The 13,053-nt window shown below is 44.9% G+C and overlaps 1 protein-coding gene across 1 annotated transcript in view; it reads right to left on the bottom strand.

The window, feature by feature from the left end:
• The window catches only part of NAA15 (N-alpha-acetyltransferase 15, NatA auxiliary subunit), a 69,883-nt gene that overhangs the window by 15,498 nt on the left and 41,332 nt on the right, over positions 1-13,053 (bottom strand). Inside the window, exons 5-11 of the mRNA XM_038755138.1 lie at positions 11,509-11,643; positions 11,124-11,277; positions 9,518-9,637; positions 5,851-5,946; positions 5,611-5,717; positions 3,830-3,902; positions 1,105-1,274 (exon numbers count right to left, since the gene is read on the bottom strand). Coding sequence (XP_038611066.1) covers positions 1,105-1,274; positions 3,830-3,902; positions 5,611-5,717; positions 5,851-5,946; positions 9,518-9,637; positions 11,124-11,277; positions 11,509-11,643 — 855 coding nt within the window. The remainder of the gene's footprint in view (positions 1-1,104; positions 1,275-3,829; positions 3,903-5,610; positions 5,718-5,850; positions 5,947-9,517; positions 9,638-11,123; positions 11,278-11,508; positions 11,644-13,053) is intronic.

Below are 13,053 nucleotides of genomic sequence, written 5' to 3'. Positions count from 1 at the left end.
ATCGAAAATACAGTAAGCGGTCTTCCTTTTTTTGAAACCACAACTTAGCTGTCCCCCGGCTGCTGAATAGGATCCCCAAACAAAGCTAAGCACTCTTTTAAAATGGGACTTGAGAGAAATATCAGAAACGTAACTGGGTTCAAGTCTGCAGATCGCTAGACAGCATATAAAGATATCAATCCTATCGACTGAGCGTGTACCCTGCGCAGAGCACAGTACTAAGCGTTTGGGAGCGTACAACAGACTTAGCAGCTCTCTGCCCACAACGAGTTTACAGTCTAGTGGATATATGCAAGATATAAAAACAAGTCCTTGTTTTCCATATCTGCTCTCCCTTCTGGACCAACTATGTGCTGGGCCGGGTACCCTTTAAGCGCTTTGATATTCCCCACAGCACTTATGTGCATATCCCTATAACCTACTATTTCCCCCATCTGTACTTATTTTAATGTTCGTCTCTCCCTGTAGACTGTCTGCTCCTTGTGGGCAGGGATTATGCCTACCAAGTCTTAGACTGTGAACTCCATGGGGGACATGAGGGACTGTGCTCTCCCCAGAGCTTAAGAATACATAGTAAGCACTTAAATACCACAATTTATTATTTACTTTCCCAAGCACTTAACAGAGCACTCTGCGCACAATAAATATCACTGACCGAGTATACCTCCTCAAGACCAAGATGGGGGGGAAAGAGGTGGGAAATCAAACCTATATTTGAGAGAGTAAGAATTCTTATAAAATTGAAAAGTTATGTCAATGCATCAGTACTGTCCTTTTTTTGCCTTCTCTTCAGCTTTTGGGCACTTACACGTGATATGTCAGCACAACACCACTGCTTTAGGGAGACTGAAAATTTCGCAGGCTGACGGATTTTGGAATCCAATATTTTCAAGACCGAAAATATTTAGACCTTCTGATGCGTTTTCTCTCCCTGCTCCCTAGATGAGCCTCCGGAAGTCTGCCCAATGGAGTTAGCACATATGGTTAAGCGCTGAGGCAAAAAAAGTCACTGCACATATAAGTGAATATTTGAGGCAATACTGGCAGTGTCTGCTACGACAGAAGATTGTCCGGTATCTTAAAAGTTCATACGAAAGCTGTTACCTTGTAGATTTTAGCTTTCACAAGAAATAGTTCTATCAATGTGGGCGTACTTTCAATAGCAGCATTGATATACTCCAGAGCGATAGACGGCTGTCCGATTTTATCATAATGCTGTGCCAAATAGTACTGGACCCAAAGTAATGTGGTGGGAGGCTCTTCTTTACCGTCATCTGGTTTATTTAAAAAAGAACATAAAAAAAACACAAAAACAAAACTAGAAAATACCACTCAATTCAACAGAATAACAAAACAGCTCTTGCTATTTTCCGTAATGCAATCCAAAATACTACAACGCCGTACACAAAGTTAAGTGTTTACTGTACAATGACCAGTTGGATTCCTTGCTTTAAAATATTAGTCACACATAGAGAAGCTTTCGAAGACCTCAACCGCAAGGCTTAATAATTTAGAACAGCAATTTCACTAACATTGGCCTTTCCAAGAAAAATTTTCCCGTCTTGGCTGGAGAAAAATACCAAATTCAGATCACCGTTTCCGAAATTAGCTCAAAATGGGAAAAGAAGAAAACGGCAATGCTGACCGTGCCGCGCAGATAGGGAGAGGGGCCGGGCTCAGCCGCCACGCAGAGTTGCAGAAGTTGCCCATTATCTGCAACTACAGACCTCGCTCAGTATCATCCCTTTGCTTTATCTTACTAACCTTGGATTTTGCTATTTTACTTCCACCCCAGGACCACTCAATGACGGGAAGAAGATGGTCACATTCCAAGAACAAACTGGACGCTCGAAACCATGACACTTCCCCATTCATCGTGTTTATAAAATCGCAGAGAACGCAGATTGAAGAACTTGTCACAAAAAGAACTTTCTGGATCGTATTCTGGGTACAATCTGAAACGGTGGGCTGACTCCGGAAACATTCTTACCCTATGTAATCTGATGGATAAGGCCCTGCTGCCTCAGGAGACACAGTTACCAAAGCAATACATGAATGTCTCCGGATGATTTTACATAAACTTAATCTGCTTGATTTGTTACACTGCATCCAAAAAAATTCTATTGTACCAAGGGGACCAGAAAAAAACGTACACTTAGTTTGGTGTAACGTGTGATTTGAGAGCTTTCACTACATCTGGGGCAGAACTGGCACCTCTCCCAAAATTGAAATGTGTGTGTGGGGGAGTGAGAGGGGGGTTAGGGGGTATTGGACCTCACCACTAACTTCTCAGGCCTGGCATATGGAGTAGAGGTCATCCTCCGTATTACTAGAACGAATGTGCACCGCTTGATTGCCAACTGATGTGCCCGCATTCTGCACATCTCTTCAGATGGAAATAGTAGGTGTGCCTTGGAAGGAGCATCTGATTTCAGGCAGGGGATTTAATAGCGTGTTTAATTCTGTTAGAGAGAATCTGACACCAAGGGATCACAGCAGAGGCGGCGGCCAAAACCAGCAGTGACTCCGAGAGGCTTCCTTGCAGAAATCCTGGCTGCAGTCCAGGGACCGAGCGGCCACCACAAACCCCAACGCCAGGTTCGGGGGCGGAGTGGAGATGGCCTCTTTGCTGTTACAGCGGAGGAGAAGTGCTGATTAATCTAGTTACTCGGGTGTGAAGAATTCGGGCCACATGGGTAACAGATAAAAATTTGGCCAGATACCCAGTAAGTCTGGATCTGTAACTACACAATAAAATACCCAAGGTACAGAATGTGCAGTCCATTCTTCCAGAGAGATAATACCCAAACAGTGTTTTGAATTCTAAGGGAAAATTCTCAAGTGGACCTGATTTGGGCCAATATGAATAGAGGAGCCTTATCAGACTGTGTTAGTGTTCTTTGGCACTCTGCTGGGATTTGAAACCCAACTATTTCTAGTCCTTGTTAATTATCCAAGATTCCTTTTACCTTGTAGCACAGATACTCCCCAAAGCAAAAAAGGGACCACCCACATTTTATGCATTTAAATACACATATGAACTAACCCATCCCCATCCTCTTTCCAAGGTCACATCAACTTATACCACCAATTTTGAATTAAGGAACAGAATACAATCTCTAAAAAACTGGAAAACGTATTCAGTCTCTGGTTTTAGTACTCTATTACGCTCTCACTGGAAGTCCTAATTCCATAGTTTGATAGGTTCTGAATCAAATCACAATCTTCTGTGGGTCTTGGATTTAATTACACACATATACACATACATGTATATATATATATATATATATACACCCATAAACCTATTGTACGCATTCTAACGGTGAACAAGGCAGTGATTAAAAACATTCTGAACCTACTAATTTGATTATGAATGATTTTGTCCAGGCCAGAAATATTCTTAGCATGTTAAATTTGCATCATAAGAATGAAGAAGAATGTTTTGGATAAAACCACTTCGCCTTTAGTAGAGGAAGATAATTCCTATGCTCACAGACTGAGATCTTTGGTCTCTTCCCCCTTACATAAAATGTCCTGACCAGGGAGAAATGAGGTATAATAAGAATGAATAAAGCACTTTTCAATTAACCAATTAATGACTGATTGAATGCGGTATAATAAAAATGAATACAAAACACTTTTCCAAACTAAAGTGCTGCGAACACCTCAATTATTTCACTAAATGAAGAAACGTCACGTTTCTACTTTCAAGAGGAATTGCTTCTGGGTTTTACAATTCTGGTGTCGATAAGCTTTCTTCGACCTTAATAGATTTTACTTCAAAGTGGAATTTTATAATACATTAAAAACAAAGAGCCTCAGCACTCACCATTTGGATGAAATAACCGGCAGCTTTTTAAAGAGGTTTCATAGCCTATCACCAACTCTTCTATGATTGCCACCTACAGAGCCCAAAATGCACAAAAATTTACCACGTAAAATCATTCACATTTCATTTTCCACATCAACTCCTGATGCAAAGCTCCGTCTACGCGGTCTCTGCTAACCGAATAAAACTTTTCTTTTGGACTAAATACACAACCCACAGAAACAGAACTGCTCTGGAGGCGGCAGCTTTACTCTTCCTTCCAGTTGCAACAAATTAACACACGAAGTTACCGCAAGTCCAAGAGTTCATCTCTGCCAGTTCTATGATGTGGCGGCGTGCCCTCAACAAACCCTGCACACACACACGCACAACCACATCTTCCCACATCCCATTTCAACCAGTGTCTTGTCAATAGTCTGTTGTCCCTAGTTTCAGACCCGGCTTTCTAGAGCCGAAGCACGTGGTGAAAATATGTTTTCTGGAAGAGCAGAGTGGTGGCCCTGTTAATTGTTTAACAGAGATCCAAGAGAGGGCTTGCCCCTCACTCTTCAAGAATACAATCTGTAGGTGGCAAATGCAAGATAGGGCTCATTTTCTTCCTCAGTGACTTCTGCTTGGGGCCGCACCTGGACATTTCGGTCCCTAAGCCAACTGAGAAAGAATTGCTCCCCGTCCCAGGGCCTGTTTTCAAGGCGGACAAGAGGACTTTAGCAACTCCAGGCAAGCTGGTCCCTTGGCTCAGCCGTGGGAAGGGAGCAGAGCAGAACGGCACAATGCTCCGATGAGAGTTCCCACATCCAACACCACACAGGCTTTGCCGGGGACGGGATAGCTCAAGGAACAAATCGTTGATGTAGCGCATTCTGCCTCTGCCTCCTTAACTTTATTCCCTGGGCAGACACCGGGCTTACACCACCTTCGAAACAGTCCTCTGTCATTCCCAATTAGCAGGGTGACCCTAGAAATGTCGCTGGGGCCATACTTCCCAAGGGTACGAGATAATACACGGCTCAGTGGAAAGAGCCTGGGCTTTGGAGTCGGAGGTCGTGGGTTCAAATCCCAGCTCAGCCAACTGTCAGCTGTGTGTCTTTGGACAAGTCACTTCACTTCTCTGTGCCTCAGCTACCTCGTCTATAAAATGGGAATTAAGACTGTGAGCCTCCCGTGGGACAAGCTGGCCACCTTGTAACCTCCCCAGCGTTTAGAACAGTGCTTTGCACATAGTAAGTGCTTAATAAATGCCATTATTATTATTATTATATCATGATAGTAGCCCAAGATGACCCTGTAATGCCTCCCGGGACCAGGGAATACATAAGTGGCAGTTGTTCCGGGAATGGCAGTCCCGTCGTAGAGCTGGTTGCCGCCAAACACCTCACAACAGGCTGCAGCGATTCCCAGGGCCCCGTAAGGACAATTGGCAGCTTTAAAGCAGGTTGTTTTGGAGGGTGTTGGTGGTGGTGGTTACGGATCCGGTCTTCGAAAAATAAAAAAAAACCCGGAAAGACAGGAAGGTATCCCCCTCTAGACCACCAGCTCTTGGTGGGGAGCGTGTCTACCAACTCTTCCAGTACAGTGCTCAATAAATACCACTGATGGACCAATTAAATGATGTGGTCAAAATACATTAAAGGAACAATTCTGGGATTTGAGACCACCTTAGTCTCAGATAAAGAGAGCCAAGTATCTGAAGAAAGTTTAAACAGGCATTTAAAGTCAGAAGCTTAAGAATTTAACAGTAAGAAATACCCAAAGGGGCTTCGGGGTTCATTTTTGCTTACCTTGTCTTTATCTTTGTACAATGACCTCAGAGTATTGAAAACTGGAGGGCAGCCTTTGCTGAAATTCATCCTTAGGAACTTATCCAAGCATTCCTTAAATTTCTCACCTTGGGGGGGAAAAAAATCCCATTAGGATTTTTGCATAATCATAAATAACTTTTGCAGGGCCACAAACAAAATGTTTGGGGGACACGAACTCCGCGGGCTGGCAGCATTTTGATGCTTTCGCCCAGAACTCACCAGAGAGAAAGTTCAGGGGCAGTCTTCTTGGCACCAATCCCCTTGGATACTTAGTCCAGGCCTCTTCGTAGATTTTTAGCCGCTCCAGCATATTGGCTGGGAATCGAAACAGATGAGCAATTTACACAGGACATCCAAATTGGGCCTCCTGCCCCAGCTTCCAATTATGCCAGCCTGCTTGGGGCCGATCCAGGCAGGCCCCACCCTTGCCTCCTGAAAAAGGGAGTGCCCTCCTGACTTTAAAGCAATAAAGAGTCACAGGGCAGATCCTTCTTGCCCTAAAGGCCGACTGCAGCTTAGCCCACAACAGGCTCTTGCGTTATGGGAAAGGTGGAGCTATGATGCTGTGTCCTAGATAGGCGAGCAACTCCTAGGGCCAACCCAAGTACTTCTGCTGGTCACGTTTTAGGAGAGCAGTGGCAGTTTGGCTCCTCCAGAAGATGGGGTCAGTCAGAACCCCCCTTGTTTGCCCCAATTAGGGCCTGAAAAAAAACAACAAAAGACCCAGGCTCCTTTTCCTTCTCAGCAGCCCCAATTTCAAGTGGGAGGAGGGCTAGAAATACCTCTCACCCCGCTCCCTTTTCCCTCCGGCTGAGCTCTGAACTGAGGGGACACCTGCTTCCCATTTGGGCCCGGGGGGACGGGGACAGGAGCACATAATCTCCTTCCTCTTGAAGTCGGAGAATGTCCTGGGTCACCCGCAGTCAGGAAAGAAGTACTGGTAAGGAGGGACGGGGAGCAGGGGGGATGAGGAGACTTGAGGGGGTGGCTGAGGAACTGAAAGGACAAGAATGAATAGGAAAGGAAGGGGGAGAACAGCTGGTGGGAGAGGAGAACAAGGGAAATATGAACACAACACATGTGGGAGAAGAAAACAACACTCCAAGAAAAACACGGAGCTCAACTGAAAAACAGATAATACTGCTACTATTAATCAATGAATCAATAGTATTTATTAAGTGCTTACCTTGCCCTCAAGGAGCTAACAATACAGAGTAGGAGACAGACAGATCCAAACAGTCATATTTACTGGGCACTTACTGAGTGCAGGGCACTGTACTAAGCGCCTGGGAGAGTGCAATATAACAGTCATATTCTCTGCTCACAATGAGCGTACAGTCTAACGGACTCTACAAGTAGATATGTACAAATAGTGCGACTGGGAGGGGGGGTATCCAAGTGCTTAGGTGATGCAGAAGGGCTAAAGGGCCAAAAAGGGGAAACAGTGTGGGGTGTTCCACGATTAATTAGGGAAGGCCTCCTGAAGGAGATGTGATTTAAGGACGGTTTTGAAGATGGGGAGAGCAGTGATCTCCCAGATTTGAAAGGGGAGAGAATACCAAGTCACTCAACTTCTCCCTGTTCCTCAGTTCCCTCATCTTTAAAATGGGGATTAGGACTGAGCACCCCCCGTGGGACAACCTGATCACCTTGTAACCTCCCCAGCGCTTAGAACAGTGCTTTGCACAAAGTGCTTAATAAATGCCATCATTATTATTATTATTATTATTACCAGGCAGAGGGGAGAGCAACAGCAAAAAGTCGGCAGCGAGAGAGATGAGAATGAGGCATCGGGAAGAGACTGGATTGAGGGCTTGAGCTGAGGTATAGAGGGATATGAGTGAGGATAATAAATAGGAGGGAGCTGTTTGAATGCCTTGGAGGCAATGGCCAGGAATTTCTGGTTGACGTGGAGGGGAATGGGCAATAAGCCAATTAAGTGTAAGTAGGAAGGCAAACAGGTATTTAATCCCCATCTTATAAGCAAGGAAACTGAGGCACAGAGACGTTGAGTGACTTGACCGAGATAACAGAGCAGACAAGAGGCAGGATCAGGATACGAATTCGGGGCCTCTAACCTCCCAGGACCTTGTTCTTTCCACTAGGCCAATCTGCTTTCCAGTTTGGCATTTCCTCCTACCTTGGGAACATTTCTACTTGGGGACATTTCCCAGGGAACGTCCTGCCAACGCCTCAAGCTGTACATGTCCAAAACAGAACTCCACATTTCCTCACTCAAACCCTATCATCCCATCACTGTAGGCAATACCACTGTCGTGACCCTCAAACCCATACTGTGGCACTATCCTTGACTCAGCTCTCTCATTTAACCCATAATTTCGATCTGTCGCCAAACCCTGTAGGTTCTAAAACCCGCCTTTCCTCTCTATCCGAACTGATACCCTGCAAATGCAAGCACTCGTCATAACCCACCTCAAATATTCCATCCATCCTTGAAAACTTCATCCATCTCCTCGCTGACCCACCTGCCTCTCTCCCCTCTCCGGTCCTTTATTTCATCTGCACTCAGGATCATTTTTCTAAAAAAACATTCAGTCCACATATCCCCACTCAAGCACCCCCAAAGGTTGCCCATCCACCTCCGCATCGAACAAAAACTCCTTACCTTTGGCTTGAAGGCACTCAATGAGCTCTCTCCCTCTTATAATAATAATAATGATGGTATTTGTTAAGCGCTTACTCTGCGCCAAGCACTGTTCTAAGCATTGGAGGAGATACAAGGTAATCAGGTTGTCCCACGTGGGGTTCAGAGTCTTAATCTCCATTTGACAGATGAGACAACTGAGGCACAGAGAAGTTAAGAGACTTGCCCCAGGTCACTCAGCAGACATGTGGAGGAACCGGGATTAGAACCCACGACTTCCCAAGCCCGGGCTCTTTCCACTGGGCCACGCTGCTTATTTTACCTCACTGATCTATCTACTACAACGCAAACCGCACACTTAGTTCCTCTAACATTCACGTACTCTCCGTACCTCCATCTCATTTATCCTGCCCGCAACTCTTTGCCCATGTCCTCCCTCTGGCCTGCAGCTCCTTCCCCTTCATATCTGACAATCCACCACTCTCCCCACCTTCAAGGCTCTAAACCAAACCTCCTCCAAGAGGTCTTCCCTGACAGAGCCATCCTCTTCCCTGCCCCCTCCCCTCTGCGATGCCGATCTTCTCAGATCACGAGAGGATCTGGGAGAGAAGAAGACGTGTTCAGGACAAATAGCTGTTCTTGCCAAAGCCATTGGCCCAGAGGTTTTCAAAATATTCCAGGGGGCATGGCCTTTATGACAACGGCGGATCCTACCACTGGAAGAGTCTGGCAAGAAGAGAGACTACCACTTCTACAGACACCATCTTATGAGTCTGGACAGAAAAGGAACAGTTGCAATCCTCATCTCCTCCTCCATCACCATCATAACACGACTACCAATGTGCAACATCACCAACAGGAACAGGACAATAGGAACTAGACTGCAAACTCCCTGAAGGCACGACGCCACCATACTGTCCCAAGGTAAACGACGTAGCCCCTTTGCTCAAGGAAATTACCATCCTGCTACTTCTCCCTTGCACAGATAAACCATCCAAAAAAAGTTCATAACTCCCGCATTAGCAGACTTTAAACGGCGAATGCAAACTCCCAATCCAGCGTATTTATTGAGCCCTCACTGTATGCGCAGAGTGCTGCACTAAATGCTCGGGGAAGTACAGTATGACAGACTTTGCGGATTCATTCCCAGCTAATGGGGTATATTTAACCATTTAGAATTCCTTTCCTCAAAGAAGTTTTAATTGAAGTAACCCAAAATAATTGAACAAGCTAGTGCTCCTTACCCACAGAAAAGTATGTAAAAAACAAACAGTAAATTACCTGGCTTAAGTGCCTTTTCCAAGCCTTTGTAGTAGGCCCAGTTTTCAGGGTTTCTCTCTTGCAATGCTTTATACACATCAGCAGCTTCCTCCAGCCTACAGAGTTGTAACAGAAGTTCTCCTATTTAAAAGATAGCGAGTTCATTTTTAAATGTCTGTGGAAATAAGTTCTCCCTCATTTAACTTTCCCTAAAGTAACCTGAGCGGCTACCGCCTAACCTCTACGACTACGCTCAGTAGTTACTGAGGGCTCCACATTTTTTCATACCTTTAGTCACAGTTCAGTTAAACCCCACACAATGCACCACTAGTTGCACTCTTGGAACATATTCTGCCTTAAAACATTTTAAATTGCACTTTCTAATTTTTATAGACCCTCACCCTTCCGCTTCTACATCTAGATTTCCTTCCACTCCCTACTCCACGCTCCAACTTAATCCCCTCTATCTCCTACCCCCACTTTGTGCAGCCTGCCTTCTTCCTCTCCCAAGGCATCTGCTGTCATTTATTGGGAGCACCAGAAGATCAAATTCTCAACAGGGGCCCCATTACCACATTTGTGGTAATCATTTAGGTTTTGAGACCGGAGAATCAAGAATCTACGTTTTATGTCAACTGGTCTTAATATTCCCGAGCAAATCTGCCCCTGCCAGTCCTGCCACTGGTGAACTGGTTTGGTTCCTCCAACGGCAGAGAGAGGAGGCAGAGTAATAACTTTAATACCTTGTGAGAGGATTATTTAGTGAACTGGTTTGGCTCTTCCAACGGCAGAGAGAGAAGGCAGAGTAATAGCTTTAATACCATGTGAGATTATTTCTCTAATATCTTTAAGAAAGGGCATTCAAGTAGTTTTTGTACTAAACCAAAAAACAGCACAATTTACACTTATTGTTTAATTGTTGTCTTTATCTCACAACCCTAGACATACGCAACCCTGAAAAAGTACCACCAATTTTCCGATAACGTGGGTAACATCCTTACAGAAACTTGCATTAAGGAAAACTCATATTTATGTTAGAGTATACATGCCTTAACCAACACTGTGTGTTGCTCCAGCCATTTCTTCCATCACACCGCATTTTACCCAATGTGATGTGGGTTGTTAAAAAAAAGTCCCCTTATTCTACACTAAAGTTTTATTCCAAACCCTTAGCAAAAGTACAAGTTGTCAGAAAATTGACTTTATACTACTGCTTCTCAGCTTCTAAAAAAACAGGAAATTCCGCTCATATAATCCATTTTTTTAATGGCATTTGTTAGCCACTTACTATGTGCCAGGCGGTATACTAAGCACGGGAGCGGAAACCAGCTAATCGGGTTGGATGCAGTGCAAGTCCCACATGGGGCTCACAATCTTAATTCCCATTTTGCAGATGAGGTAACTGAGGCCCAAGGTCACACAGCACACAAGTGGTGGAGCCGGCATTAGTTCTTCTTTCTGCCGGGCCCGTGCTCCATCTGTTAGTCCAATACTGCTTAAAGAAATTTCTCCGTTGTATTTCCAGAGTGGCAACAGTCACTTTTCTATCATTAAGTTCCTACTGTCAAGAAAGCAATGACATCCGGTTGCACGTTGCAGGGGAAAAGTAGAATTCGGAAACAAGTACCTTTAGTTTCTTCAACTGCGAGTTTGTCACATATCTGCTTCTCATATGTGCCAAGATGCTCCAAAGCTTCTTTGTAGAGTCCTGCCTCACGCAGAACTTGATTTTGATACAAAAGGAGCTCACTGTACTCATAGTCTACTTTATCAGGGGACGTCTGCATATGGAAATGATGAGTGTTAATGTTCATTACATTTTGACACCTGCCTATTTTACAGTCACAAAATGCACTGAAAAGAGGATCACAAATCTGATTTTTAAAACCGCTTTTCAAAGAACAGTAGTGGACCTAATTGCCAGGTTACACACTACACAGATGCATTACATTTGAGGTACATCTAATCTACAAGATTCTGGTGAGGCTACCTAACTTATCCCCCAGTAATACCTGCTGGGTCTTCCTAAACTCTTCTAAAATCTTTGCTGCCATTTCATAATCTTCCAACAAATGGTAAGCAATAGCATAACCAATCCACGACGCTCGCTGAGCAGGCCGAAGCTGAAGTAACTGATACCTTGTTTCCTAGAAAACAAAACCATTATACACTTGCTTTACACTCTGAGTGATCGTGTTCCACAACTCTGACATTCACCAAAACTGGTACAATCTGAGGCAAGCCTGGAGGGTGAGTGAACTAGGAAAGACTGCAGTGGCGCAAACACCCATAAATACCGCAACAGCTCCTTGCTGATCTCCCCGCTTCCAGTCTCTTCATGTTTCAGTCCACACTTCCCAGGTCCCTTTTTGGAAACGTTGTCCTGCACATCTCCCGGCTCCTCAAAATCCTTCAACGGCTGCCCACCCCTCTCTACATCAAGCTCCTGATTGGTGATAATCAGTTCTCATCCTCCTCCTTGCCCATTCTACTTTCCTACTAAACTCCAGCCCACGATCGGCGTTTCTTTTAAGCTAACCTACACACTGTCCCGTTCTCGTCTCTCGACCCACCAACTTTTTGCTCATATCATCATCAATCGTATTTATTGAGCGCTTACTGTGTGCACAGCACTGTACTAAGCGCTTGGGAAGTACAAATTGGCAACATATAGAGACAGTCCCTACCCAACAGTGGGCTTACAGTCATATCCTACCCCTCTGCTTGGAACTGCCTCCCCACAGATCTCAGAGAGCTAAATCAATCAATCATATTTATAGAGCACTTACTGTGCTAAGTGCTTGGGAGAGTACACCACAACAATATAACAGACATTTCCTGCCCACAATGAGCTTACTATCTAAAGGGGGACCCAGACATTAATATAAATAAACTACAGATATCTGTGTAAGTGCTGTGGGGCTGGAAGAAGGACGAGGGGGTGGGGAGTGGTGCCAATAAAGGGAGCAAGTCAGGGTGGTGCAAAAGGGAAAAGAAGAAAAGAAAATGAGGGCTTAGTCAGGAAAGGCCTCTTGAAGGAGACATGCCTTCAGAAGGGTTTAGAAGGTGGGTGTCGGGTATGAAAAGGGATGGCATTTCAGGCCAGAGGCAGGATATAGGAGGTTGGCGGCGAAATAAAAGAGATTGAGGAAGAGTGAGTAGGTTGGCACTAGAGAAGTGAAGTGTGAGGCCTGCGTTGTAGGAGCAAGATGACAGACGATGGGGGAAGGTGATTGAGTACTTTAATGCCAATGGTAAGGAGTTTCTGTTTGATGTGGAGGTGGATGAGTAACCACTGGAGGTTCTTAATGAGTGGGGAAACAAGGGCAGACTGCTTTTTGTACAAAAATGATCCGGGCAGCAGAGTGAAGCACGGACTGGAGTGGGGAGAGACAGAAGGCAGGGAGGTCGGCAAGAAGGCTGATACAATAATCAAGGCGGGACAGGCTAAGTGCTTGGATTAAGGTGGCAGCAGTTTGGGTGGAGAGGAAAGGGAGGATTTTAGCAGTGCTGTGAAGGTTGAAAAAAGAGGATTTAGTGAGGGATTGAATGTAATA

Source organism: Tachyglossus aculeatus, chromosome 12 (genome assembly GCF_015852505.1).
Source record: "Tachyglossus aculeatus isolate mTacAcu1 chromosome 12, mTacAcu1.pri, whole genome shotgun sequence".
NCBI lineage: Eukaryota > Metazoa > Chordata > Mammalia > Monotremata > Tachyglossidae > Tachyglossus > Tachyglossus aculeatus.
This window is presented reverse-complemented; position numbering and strand designations above follow the sequence as displayed.